Here is a 12,600-nt window from a genome sequence, read left to right as displayed (position 1 = left end):
AGGCAATCACCTTTTCATCCTGAATACAACGTGTTATATTTGGGGCAAATGCAATACAAACCATTACTGAGTACCACTCTCCATATGTTATGGGTATGCTTGTAATCGTTAAGGACTGGGAATTTTTTCAGGATAAAAAATAAATGGAGTGGCGCTCAGCACAGGAAAAATCCTAGAAGAAAACCTGGCTCAGTCTGCTTTCCACCAGACACTGGAACATGAATTCACCTTTCAGCAGGACAATAACCTAAAACACAAGGCCAAATCTAAAATGGAGTTGCTTACCAAGAAGACAGTGAATGTTCCTGAGTGGCCGAGTTAAAGTTTTTTAACTTAAATCTACTTGAAAATCTATGGCAAAACCTGTACATGTGTAAGGGTGCATGCTGGTGGCAGGGAAGTCAGGCGCAGGAGATCGAACTTGGTATAAAACGGAGCAGTGCTAAAAAACTCAAAACCAAAATATACAAATAATACAAATACACATGGGTAGAAAAACCTGTTGCACACCAGAACATATCTTGCACAATGCTTACAAACAAACAATCACTGACATGGACAGTGAGGGGGAACAGAGGGTTAAATACACAACATGTAATGAATGGGGTTGGAACCAGGTGTGATACAAGACAAGACAAAGCCAAAGGAAAATGAAAAGAGGATCAGCGATGGCTAGAAGGTTGGTGACTTCGACCACCGAAAGCCCCCCAAACAAGGAGAGGGACCAACTTTGGCGGAAGTCGTGACAAATGGTTGTCTCGCAATGATCAACAATGATTGCACACCTGCGCCTCATGACACTCACCTGGAGTCCATGTTGTCGTAGCTGAATCAGAATTAGTTAGGTAACATAGATAAATAAGATGTTTTATTTACTTTATACTTGTCATTAGAATGTCTTCTTTTGGACTATACTGTTGGCAGTTGCATTTTTCTTTCTTCTCCGGGGAAAAGTCACTTGGGGCCCAGAGAGGGGAGAGGTCAGGCTTGTCTTTTACATGTCTGGTAATATGCAGAATATCAGAAAGGGAGAAGTCAGGTTTGAACATTGTCTTCATATTTTAATGTGTCTGTAACTATTCCTAAACCATGTGAAGGGCTCCACCATGTCTGTACTCCAGTCACTCCCTCCTTTTCCCATTGGGGGGAGGAGTATGGCAGTGTCTGGAACCATTGTATTACCCCTCTGATGTTGCATGAATCTTGACCTAGTATATGACCTAGAGGCCCACTCCCCTCCGTGAGCTTGTCCAGGAGGGGGTGTATTTGAGATGGTAGTATCTAGAATTGACAATTGATATATGCTATTGGATGAGGTAATGTTTTGGTACTATGAAGTACCAAGAACGAGAAGTAGAACCTCGTCTAAGAGCCCAAACTGAATGATAATTTATAGCTAATGCTATCTGGCTATGGGATACTCCTCTCTCAAGTAAAAGGCCCTTTGTGAAGTTCCTAAGATCTGTGGTTCGTCATGTGAGTTGAGAGGGGTGTATCTTGGCTATAAAAGATACTAAGTATTATTTTGTAAGCACTCTCAGAGAATTCATTTATAGACACTGAATACACATCTGAGAGTCAAAGGGCTATGGTGAAGCTCATGTTATTAAAGATGGACTTTAAAATATAACTCTGACTTGTGTGTGGTTTGTAAACTCTCCTCATTTAGTAATACAGGAAATTACCGCAACAATGTCTAAACATGTTTTCACTTTGTTGTTATGGTTTATTGTGTGTTGATGGGTGAGAAAATAAATATTTAATCAATTTTGAATTCAGGCTGTAACACAACATATGGAATAAGTTAAGGGGTGTGAATACTTTCTGAAGGCACTGAATGACCCAGTTCTATAGCATATCGTTGTTTTGTCATGTGACTGGATGGGGCCATACACATACTCTCTAGGAGTCTATACACACTCTCTACATGTAGTTGCCAAAAGGTATGCTGAGAAAGGAATGGAAGCAGAGAAAGAGAAGGACACACATAGAGACAAATATGTTGTGGAAAAGTTATGCTGGCTCCGGAGGGGACCAGCGCAGGGATAGTGGAGGTCAGGTTTGGAGTCAATTTAATTTAAATTCCGTCAATTCACATCCTGAATGGACTTTATTGCCAATTTGCGTTCTGAACTGAAACTAATTGGCCCCAACACTGCCGGAGGTATTTGTCATCACTCACATCCTGGTTCCTCTTTACCTCCTCTTGAAGGATCTCGATGTAGCCAAGTCTGGAGGGCTGCAGATCCCGGATGGTCTGTAGGAGCTCCTGGTAGTCTGTCATCACGCCACGGGGCCTCGACACCCTTAACCCTAACTACAGCACAACGATACCTATACTATACACACTCTCCACATGAAGTCGCCAAGAGGTGTGGTAGACAGGGAGATATATAGGGGAAATTAAAATAGGGAGAGGCAGAGAGCGAAGGATACAGAGAGAGATAGACGACAGAGGGAGAGATAGAGTAAGCCTTGCTGGGTGAGCAGTAAACGTATATGCCCCACCCAGTTCTCTCTCTTTCTCTTCTCTCTCTCCTCTCTCCGCTCCTGGTCTTTCCGAGGCAGATCAGGTTCAGTGACGAAAAGCCCTCCCCCCACCCCACCCCTCCACACACACTGCACCACGTTGTCTGATTGGATAGGAGTGACATGTGGTTATCTGAGAAGAGCATCTGCATAGGATCAGCTATCACACTGAAAATGTAAGCTTTAGCCTAACTGACTTATGCAAGAAGTGCAGGTGAGATGGGAGATGCAGGTGTGCAAGTGCTTATGGTCACAATATGTGGTTATGGATTCACAAAGAGAATGTCATACAACTAAGAATCTCTTTTAAATTGATTTATATTTATAAGTAGGCTACTGAGTGTACAAAACATTAAGAACACCTTCCTTTTATTGAGTTGCACACTCCACCCATTTTGCCCTCAGATCAGCCTCAATTTGTTGGGTCATGAACTCTACAAGGTGTCGAAAGCGTTCCACAGGGATGCTGGCCAACATTGACTCCAGTGCTTCCCACAGTTGTGTCAAGTTGGCTGTATGTCATTCGGGTGGTGGACCATTCTTGATACACACGAGAAACTGCCTTGAGTGTGAAAAACACAGCAGTGTTAAAGTTCTTGATGCAAACCAATGTGCCTGGCACCTACTTCCATACCCTGTTCAAAGGCACTTAAATATGTTGTCTAGCCCATACAACCTCTGAACGGCACACATACACAATCCATGTCTCAACTGTCTCAAGGCTTAACAATCCCTATTTAACCTGTCTCTTCCCCTTTATCAACACTGACATCAATAAGGGGTCTTAGCTTTAACCTGTAGTCACCTGGTCAGTCTGTCATGAAAAGAGCAGGTGTTCTTAATGTTTTGTACATTCAGTGTATATCTAAAACATTTTTAAACTGTTTCATGTATTTCAATGTATTCAACAAAATCACATTTCTATTCATTGCATTGGTGAGCAATGAATCCATGCCAAGGCATTTTATGGGAATGAAATCCAGATTCAAGAATGAGCCAAAGTTCATTTTGGCATTTTCAAGTTATTTAATGTAAAAGAAAACAGACAACTTACTTTAATGATACAATCTTGTAATTCCAACCTGTAAATAAATATGATCTGATAAGTTTAAAGTAATGTGCATGGTTTTGCTTGAATATATCTTTATGCACTAGATGTGTTAGGGCTATAAAACAGCATAGACTTCTCATAATTACTGCACAGGCCTATGGAATGACCCAAAGAAAACAATAATTTGAAAGGTGAAATTGACTTCTCCAACTTACCCACGGGAGTTGAAGATGTTTCTCCATTTGTCCAGCTCTAATATTTGTCTGAGGATGTCATCCAGCTCGGTGTTGCGGTTCACAATTTCGGGATCCATTTCCATCTGCAGTGAGGGACATAATAAAGCAACCAGTTGTGAACCCTGACATGTTGGAGGGAAATATTTAGGAGAATGCTGGCTCTGGTCCAGTGTGAGTTCCTCTATACTGACGGGACCAGAATACCAGCAGCGAGAAAGGTGTGCAAAGGCCAATTGACCGTGTTCCATCTTGACCCCCTATGGCTTCTGTTATCCTGTCAGTAGCAGTGACGTCATTAGGCCTGGGCTTCTAGGGCTTCAGCCTTTCCTCGTACCCCAAAAAATTATCATTTTTATTTCCGTCTGATGAGTTTCCATCACTTGCGCTATGCAGTATTACACGTTAATGACAAAAATAAATAATACAACATACTGCGCTAGGCAGTAGCAGACACTGCAAGAAGTCCCTGGAGTGACGTGATGCCTGCTGTGATTGGATGAGCATATAGCACAGAGCAAATATGGATATTCGGAACATCTTACGAAAGCAGTCGCAAAAAAGCGAGCAGGTTGAGCAAGTTGAGGCAGCAGTGAATGAGGTGGAGAGGACATAACCGTCAGAAAGTCAAAGTGCAGCAGAAGCAGCAGAGTTAGACACAGGCTTGTGCAGGGTTGGTGGTAGCTAACTAGTTAGTCGACCTCAACATAAAGGTTGGCTAATGCTAATAAGCTAGCATTAGCGCTCAGCATCCTTAAGCTTTTGCGTGTCACTCGGAGTTATTTAACAGTATATTCAGTGAATGGGCAAGCTAAGGTTGTTGATATAAGTCATGATATTAGGAAAATGTTTATTTCCAACAAGTGTATTTGATTGGTTTAATTTCTGTAGCTAGCTTGACTGGCTAGCCACATCGGTAGCTACTGGCTAGCTAGCTAGCTGAGACTGAAGAGATGATAACTTTTTTCCTGTTGACTGAAGCTGAACTACAACATAATATTTAAAGGGTAGGTAGCATAAACGTAACCACATGTAACATATGGATTTGCATTAGCATACGCTTCAAAAGTCCCAATGCAAAGTTACACCTCACTTTTCAATTTTTTTAGTTATTACATCAAACGGATTAGAATTCTGAAGAATGCCGAAGTCACGTCGGAAAATGTTTTTCCTTATTGCCTATAACATAAACTCCAACATAACTTAAAAAGCAACATTTCAAATTAAAACAAATAATTTGCACTCAGGACAACTGGTTTCAATTACATTTTCAGCAAATTTACAAGCAAAATACTTTAGGATTTTTTTACAAATCAACTTGCAAGGTTGCTAGCCAACTAGCCTGCTAACGTTGGCCCTACTAGACTACTAACGTTAGCCTTACCAGCCTGCTAACATTACATTAACACTGAATAAGTCATCCAGTTGCTATCAACACACAGTTGAAGTCGTAAATTTACATACACGTTAGCCAAATACATTTAATTTAATCCCAGTACAAATTCCCTGTCTTAGGTCAGTTATGAACACCACTTTATTTTAAGAATGTCGGAATAATAGTAGAGAATGATTTATTACAGCTTTTATTTATTTCATCACATTCCCAGTGGGTCATAAGTTTACATACACTCAATTAGTATTTGGTAGCATTGCCTTTAAATTGTTTAACTTGGGTCAAACGTTTCGGGAAGCCTTCCACAAGCTTCCCACAATAAGTTGGGTGAAATTTGGCCCATTCCTCCTGACAGCGCTGGTGTAACTGAGTCAGGTTTGTAGGCCTCCTTGCTCGCACAAGCTTTTTCAGTTCTGCCAACAAATTTTCTATAGGATTTAGGTCAGGGCTTTGTGATGGCCACTCCAATACCTTGACTTTGTTGTCCTTAAGCCATTTTGCCACAACTTTGGAAGTATGCTTGTGGTCATTGTCCATTTGAAAGACCAAGCATTGTCCATTTGCGACCAACCTTTAACTTCCTGACTGATGTCTTGAGATGTTGCTTCAATATATCCACATAATTTTCGACCCTCATGATGCCATCTATTTTGTGAAGTGCACCAGTCCCTCCTGCAGCAAAGCACCCCCACAACATGATGCTGCCACCCCCATGCTTCACGGTTGGGAGGGTGTTCTTCGGCTTGCAAGCCTCACCATTTCTCCTCCAAACATAATGGTGGTCATTATGGCCAAACAGTTATATTTTTGTTTCATCAGACCAGAGGACATTTCTCCAAAAAGTACCATCTTTGTCCTAATGTGCAGTTGCAAATCGTAGTCTGGCTTTTTTATGGCGGTTTTGGAGCAGTGGCTTCTTCCTTGCCGGGCGGCCTCTCAGGTTATGTCGATATAGGACACGTTTTACTGTGGATATTGATATTTTTGTATCTGTTTCCTCCAGCATCTTCACCAGGTCCTTTGCTGTTGTTCCTGGATTGATTTGCATGCTTTTCAACCGATCGCTGCCTGCACCCGCATGCCCGACTAGCATCACCACCCTGGATGGTTCCGACCTTGAATATGTGGACATCTATAAGTACCTAGGTGTCTGGCTAGACTGCAAACTCTCCTTCCAGACTCATATCAAACATCTCCAATCGAAAATCAAATCAAGAGTCGGCTTTCTATTCCGCAACAAAGCCTCCTTCACTCACGCCGCTAAGCTTACCCTAGTAAAACTGACTATCCTTCCGATCCTCGACTTCGGCGATGTCATCTACAAAATGGCTTCCAACACTCTACTCAGCAAACTGGATGCAGTCTATCACAGTGCCATCCGTTTTGTCACTAAAGCACCTTATACCACCCACCACTGCGACCTGTATGCTCTGGTCGGCTGGCCCTCGTTACATATTCGTCGCCAGACCCACTGGCTCCAGGTCATCTACAAGTCCATGCTAGGTAAAGCTCCGCCTTATCTCAGTTCACTGGTCACGATGGCAACACCCATCCGTAGCACGCGCTCCAGCAGGTGTATCTCACTGATCATCCCTAAAGCCAACACCTCATTTGGCCGCCTTTCGTTCCAGTACTCTGCTGCCTGTGACTGGAACGAATTGCAAAAATCGCTGAAGTTGGAGACTTTTATCTCCCTCACCAACTTCAAACATCAGCTATCTGAGCAGCTAACCGATCGCTGCTGCTGTACATAGTCTATTGGTAAATAGCCCACCCATTTTCACCTACCTCATCCCCATACTGTTTTTATTTATTTACTTGCTCTTTTGCACACCAATATCTCTACCTGTACATGACCATCTGATCATTTATCACTCCAGTGTTAATCTGCAAAATTGTAATTATTCGCCTACCTCCTCATGCCTTTTGCACACATTGTATATAGACTCCCCCCTTTGTTTTCTACTGTGTTATTGACTTGTTAATTGTTTATTCCATGTGTAACTCTGTGTTGTCTGCTCACACTGCTATGCTTTATCTTGGCCAGGTCGCAGTTGCAAATGAGAACTTGTTCTCAACTGGCCTACCTGGTTAAATAAAGGTGAAATAAATAAAAAATAAAAATTTGCACTTTTTGCACCAAAGAACATTAATCTCCAGGAGACGGACCGCGTCTCCTTCCTGAGCTTCCTACTATTGTTTGTACAGATGAACGTGATACCTCAGGCGTTTGGAAATTGCTCCCAAGGATGAAACAGACTTGGTGCACGGACCCGAGAAGACCTTTAATATGCAGCTATATTAGCCAGCCAGCTAATGTTAGCTATTTAGCCAACTAACGTTAGGAGCTCTTAGCCTAGCCAACCTTGCCAATCAGCACGGCTATGGTTGGCATGCAAGAGCCCTAATACTGGAGACCAGTTTGAACACAACATAACTAAAAGATAACCACAGATCCAAAGAGCAGAAATTTACAGATTAATGGCTCGGTTACCATCAGGGTAAGTGTCAGGGAAAATAGAATAGCTATAGTGAGAAAAATCCATAATAGATGTCAGTCAGCTAGCGTGCTAGCATTAAGCTAAGGTGTAAAAGTAACAAAACTCCCGTAGCCTACATCACAGAGAACATGCCGAGAAATTGACAAAACAAAAAGGAAAATAGACGAGGTACCAGAATTACACAATTAGAGCAAGCAGGTGTGATTTTCTTTGTTTGTTTTAAGCAGGTGTGATTTTTTATTTTGTTTTGACCCCATGGCAAGAAGGCAACAGAGCCTGCAGTGCTAATGGGTTCCCATTAGATAACACAGCCATGAAGTCCATGAAGAGCATGACGTGTGGCTAACTTTAGGCAGTTTGAGCTAGCTACCGAGCTAGCATACGAACTCGATAGCAAAGAGCAGGTCCGGCATATGACCTTGAAAAATAGTGCATTAGGGGTAGTTCCGAAGACATCCAGATATAAGTTAATAAATATGTTAAAAAAACAAAACAAACAGTAACTATGTTTGTTGTTATAGGTAACCAGATCGTGATATTTCTAAATCTTTGCCAACACATTGTGTTGTTTTTTTGTTGAGTAAAAACTCATGCTTCCTACCCTTTTTTAAAATGAGCAATGTAGAACTGACAAAACAAAATTAATCATGGAGGTCTTATAACCTAATCCATTCTAAAGGTAAACATGCGTGGCTAATGTCTGTTATTGTCACATCCTGACCTTAGTTCCCTTTTATGTCTCTATTTTAGTTTGGTCAGGGCATGAGTTGGGGTGGGCATTCTATGTTTTGTGTTCTATGTTTTCTATTTCTATGTGTTTGGCCTGGTATGGTTCCCAATCAGAGGCAGCTGGCAATCGTTGTCTCTGATTGAGAACCATACTTAGGCATCCTGTTCTCCCACTATGGGTTGTGGGTAGTTATTTTCTGTATAGTGTTTTTGTTGCACCTTACAGAACTGTTCGTTTGTCGTGTTATTGTTTTTGTTCAGTATTCATCTTTATTAAAAGTATTATGAATACCTACCACGCTGCACTTTGGTCCTCTTCTCCTTCTCCCGACGACAATCGTTACAGTTATTTCCATATAGGTTATGTAACTATTCGTTTAAAAAAACGACCCACTATTGAATTGGTGAAATTATTTCATTGAGATTTTATTTTATCACTCTTTTTTTATTCACATAGCGACTTAGTTTTCTATTGTTCTTGCATTGTCGAGAGGTTAACCTGCAAGTAAGTGTTTCATTGCACTGTGTACTCCATGTATATCATATTGGGATGGAAATGTTATACATGTGCTTTTCTTATAACTAATTTCTGTGTTCTATTCATGTGCTGTTCTAATAACCAATTTCTGTGTTTATGCAAGGGTCTGATTGAACTAATCCTTGGCAGTACACCCAGACCTTGTTTTGAGTACGAAAGACATCTCAGTTTACAGAGAAGAAGCCTTGTGAGGTATTGGTCTGTCACATGTTATGAACCAGTATTGGTCGGTTACATGAATGAAACACAATGGTAATGATGAATGATTTATACTAAATTATGCAAAAACATTGTCTGTGTATTGCCTTATATAAGACAACTGCTGGGACTGCCCCAGTAGAGCTTCTGATTGACATGTATACTATGGTGCATAGTGTTGGTTGGAACCTCTCCAGTGAGCTGATAATAAAGGATGATTCATTTAAGATTGACTTAGAGCGTCCCCGTATAATAATTTCCACAACAATTTGGCGTCAACAAACAGGATCAGGGATTCCACCTGTGGAGCATCCCAGTGAAGGTCTACATGGGAGACACCGGTGCAGCATTCCTTAGTGGGAAATTGTAAGGGAAATTCCCATCTGACCAAAGACTACGTGGAACCGCCCAGAACAGACTTTAACTGAGAGCTGCCTGGGGGAAGATACCTGATATGTGAACTTCTGAGGGACATATCTTCTAAATTTCAGTAAGTCAATTTAAACGACAAAAAAATGAAAGCGTGTAACACATAAAAAGGTACCCATAGTCTTATAGAGAGAACACTATTCACTAGTTTTAAGAGAAGACTAGAGCGAGGGCATACATGTACTGACAGCTGTCTTTAGGCATTTAGAAGAAATGTCTATGTGGTCTGCAGTATTTTTTCATACGGGTGTTATGTATATGTGTAGCAAGTAGCGACAAGAGAATTGTTGATGATGCACATAGGGTAATAAGCAGATTACAGAGATTGTTTGGGAATAGTACTAAATGAATGTGGATGTGAAAGTTGTGTGAATATGAAGAGGATATGAACTGAGTTTTCAAGTTCTGTGTGAGCTGATTTTTGAGGTTCTATGTGAGCTGATCTACAACGTTATCTACCTTATCTACAGGTAGAGGATAACATGTCTCAAAAATCTCATTTGAGATAACATGTCTCAGAGGATGTCTCGAATTACATGTCTCGTTAGTGATGAGGATAACATATCTCTGAGGGTAACATGACTCATTCTTTGTGATTACATGAGGATAACATGTCTCATCGGTGGAGTTTGATGTATAACGTTATTATGTATGTAGAGTTATGAAAGAAGTGAGTACTATTCCAAATATGCTGTTAAATAGACCAACTAGTCTAGATATCTAAATACCTGTATGAATAGAACACTAGTGTATGAGATAACTTTGTTAAAACCTCTTAAGGTATAGGGGGCATCATTTTCACTTTTGGATAAATATCGTGCCCAATTTCAACTTCCTGCTACTCATGCCAGGAATATAAGATATGCATATTATTAGTAGATGTGGATAGAAAACACTCTGAAGTTTCTAAAACTGTTTGAATCATGTCTGTGAGTATAACAGAACTTATGTAGCAGGCAAAACCCAGAGGACTAACTGTTCAGAATTATTATTATTTTTTGCCTCTGACTGTTCCCTGACATGTCTTTGCCAAAGGATATTTCATAGAAATCTGTTTTCAGTTCCTACCACTTCCACTGGATGTCACCAGTCTTTGGAATTTGGTTGAGGTTATTCATTTGTGCAACGAAGAAGAAGCACATCCTGGAACAACGTTACACTATTGAGAGTTGCGCAAGATGTAAAAAGGAACATGGTTTGTTTACTTGCTGTATTGAACACAGATAGCTCCGTCTACAATTTGATCGATTGTTAACATTTAAAAATACCTAAAGTTGTATTACAAAAGTAGTTTGAAATATTTTGGCAAAGTTTACAGGCAACTTTTGAAATGTTTTGTAGTGACGTTGCGGTTTTTGGCATCTGTTTTTTTCTGGATCAAACGCGTCAAATAAATGGACATTTGGATATATATGGACGGAATTAATCGAACAAAAGGACCAATTGTGATGTTTATGGGACATATTGGAGTGCCAACAAAATAAGCTTGTCAAAGGTAATGCATGTTTTATATTTTATTTCAGCGTTTTGTGTATTACCTGCAGGGTTGAAATATGCTACCCTCTTTGTTGACATTGTGCTATCATCAGATAATAGCTTCTTATGCTTTCGCCGGAAAGGTTTTTAAAATCTGACATGTTGGCTGGATTCGAGTGTAGCTTTAATTGAGTATCTTACATGTGTGATTTAATGAATGTTCGATTTTATATCATTATTTAATTTTGCCCCGCTGCATTTTCCCCAAGTGGGACGCAAGCGTCTCCTACACCATAAGACGTTTTAAAGCAATGTAGGAGTATTGTGTGCTTGACTAATTTACTGAACAGTAGATTAGCTCCAGTGTGAAAGCTGTGTTTTGATTTATTTTTTCTCCAAATGCTTTAAATATGGGTCATGGAAATAGTAAGAGCAGGAGGGACAATCCAAACTGGGAACCAAGGGGGCTCCGTAAAATAATGTCCAATACATTTAGTAGGGGGGGTACTTAACCAAACAGAAGATTGGACGAAATGGACATTTGGATATTTCCTAGCTGACGTGACACTGAGCACTGCTAAACTGTGAGAAGCCAACTTGAGAGAAAAGAGAGACATAACAATAAAGTGAAAGTGAAGTGGGACGATTTCAGAAAATGGGAGGGAAGCAGAAAATGCAGAGGATAAAGCTGTAAGAGGACTGATGGTAAAACAAGTGGAACTACCAGAGAGGAAAGAGGAGGATGAAGAGAAGAAGAAGAAGCCCTTCTCCTAAGGGAACCCTTTTGTGGGGGCCCCCTGGTATCCACCACTGCCGAATCCTCCACAAGCGGACTGAGTTTGTGGTCTCCCACACCTTCAGAACACATTTGTGGGTGGTCAGGTGCCCGGTGGAGGAGCGGGAGGTTGAGGAGCTGTCGGAAGAGCTGGAGAGGGTGCTGGAACGTAAGATAGAAGGCTACCAGCAAAAACAACAGGAATGGAAGAGAGAGAGAGTGAAGAAGTAAGCACTAGAGTACCTCAGAAGAGAACTGTAGAAATGTAAGAGACAAAAAGAGAAGAGAGAATGTAGAAATACAAAACGCAAATTAAGAAGCGCAAGCAGCAGGAAGAATGTCAGTCAAGAAGAAAGTAGCCAATGCGAAAAAGACGAAACAAGCAGCAGTGAGGACAGCAATGAGGAAAAAAACTGGAAAGTTACGAGAAAGAAGAAAAAGCATCCCCTGGGAATATATCCGATAATATGCTACCCAAATGATGATGGTGGTGGCATGTTGGAACTGAAGAGACTGGGATGTTGATGAAATTAAAGAGCTAGTGGGTGATGTCACTGACCCAGCTGATGCTGTAAAGTTCGAAGAAGAGGTAAAAACAATCATCTCCATGTACAAACCCACCACCATAGAAATTGAAGAAATACTCTGCCGCTGTTAAAAATGTAAATGGAAGGACTATAAACATATGTGGGATTGCGATGTATTAGTGGCTGATCATGCTGACCAGCTGGATGCAGTGTTTACAGCT

The 12,600-nt window shown here is 40.9% G+C and overlaps 1 protein-coding gene across 2 annotated transcripts in view; it reads right to left on the bottom strand.

Annotated features, from left to right (window-relative positions):
* mindy4b (MINDY family member 4B) overlaps nucleotides 1–4,001 on the bottom strand; it is a 35,641-nt gene extending 31,640 nt beyond the window's left edge. The window contains exons 1-2 of one of the 2 annotated variants that reach the window (XM_024442030.2): nucleotides 3,796–4,001; nucleotides 3,584–3,611 (exon numbers count right to left, since the gene is read on the bottom strand). In XM_024442030.2, coding sequence (XP_024297798.2) covers nucleotides 3,584–3,611; nucleotides 3,796–3,899 — 132 coding nt within the window. In that variant the 5' untranslated portion in view covers nucleotides 3,900–4,001. Of the gene's footprint in view, nucleotides 1–2,182; nucleotides 2,475–3,583; nucleotides 3,612–3,795 lie in introns of those variants that run through there. The other variant, XM_042295800.1, reaches the window with a different exon arrangement.
* Nucleotides 4,002–12,600: the final 8,599 nt, after the last annotated feature.

Source organism: Oncorhynchus tshawytscha, linkage group LG13 (genome assembly GCF_018296145.1).
Source record: "Oncorhynchus tshawytscha isolate Ot180627B linkage group LG13, Otsh_v2.0, whole genome shotgun sequence".
Classification (NCBI taxonomy): Eukaryota; Metazoa; Chordata; class Actinopteri; order Salmoniformes; family Salmonidae; genus Oncorhynchus; species Oncorhynchus tshawytscha.
This window is presented reverse-complemented; position numbering and strand designations above follow the sequence as displayed.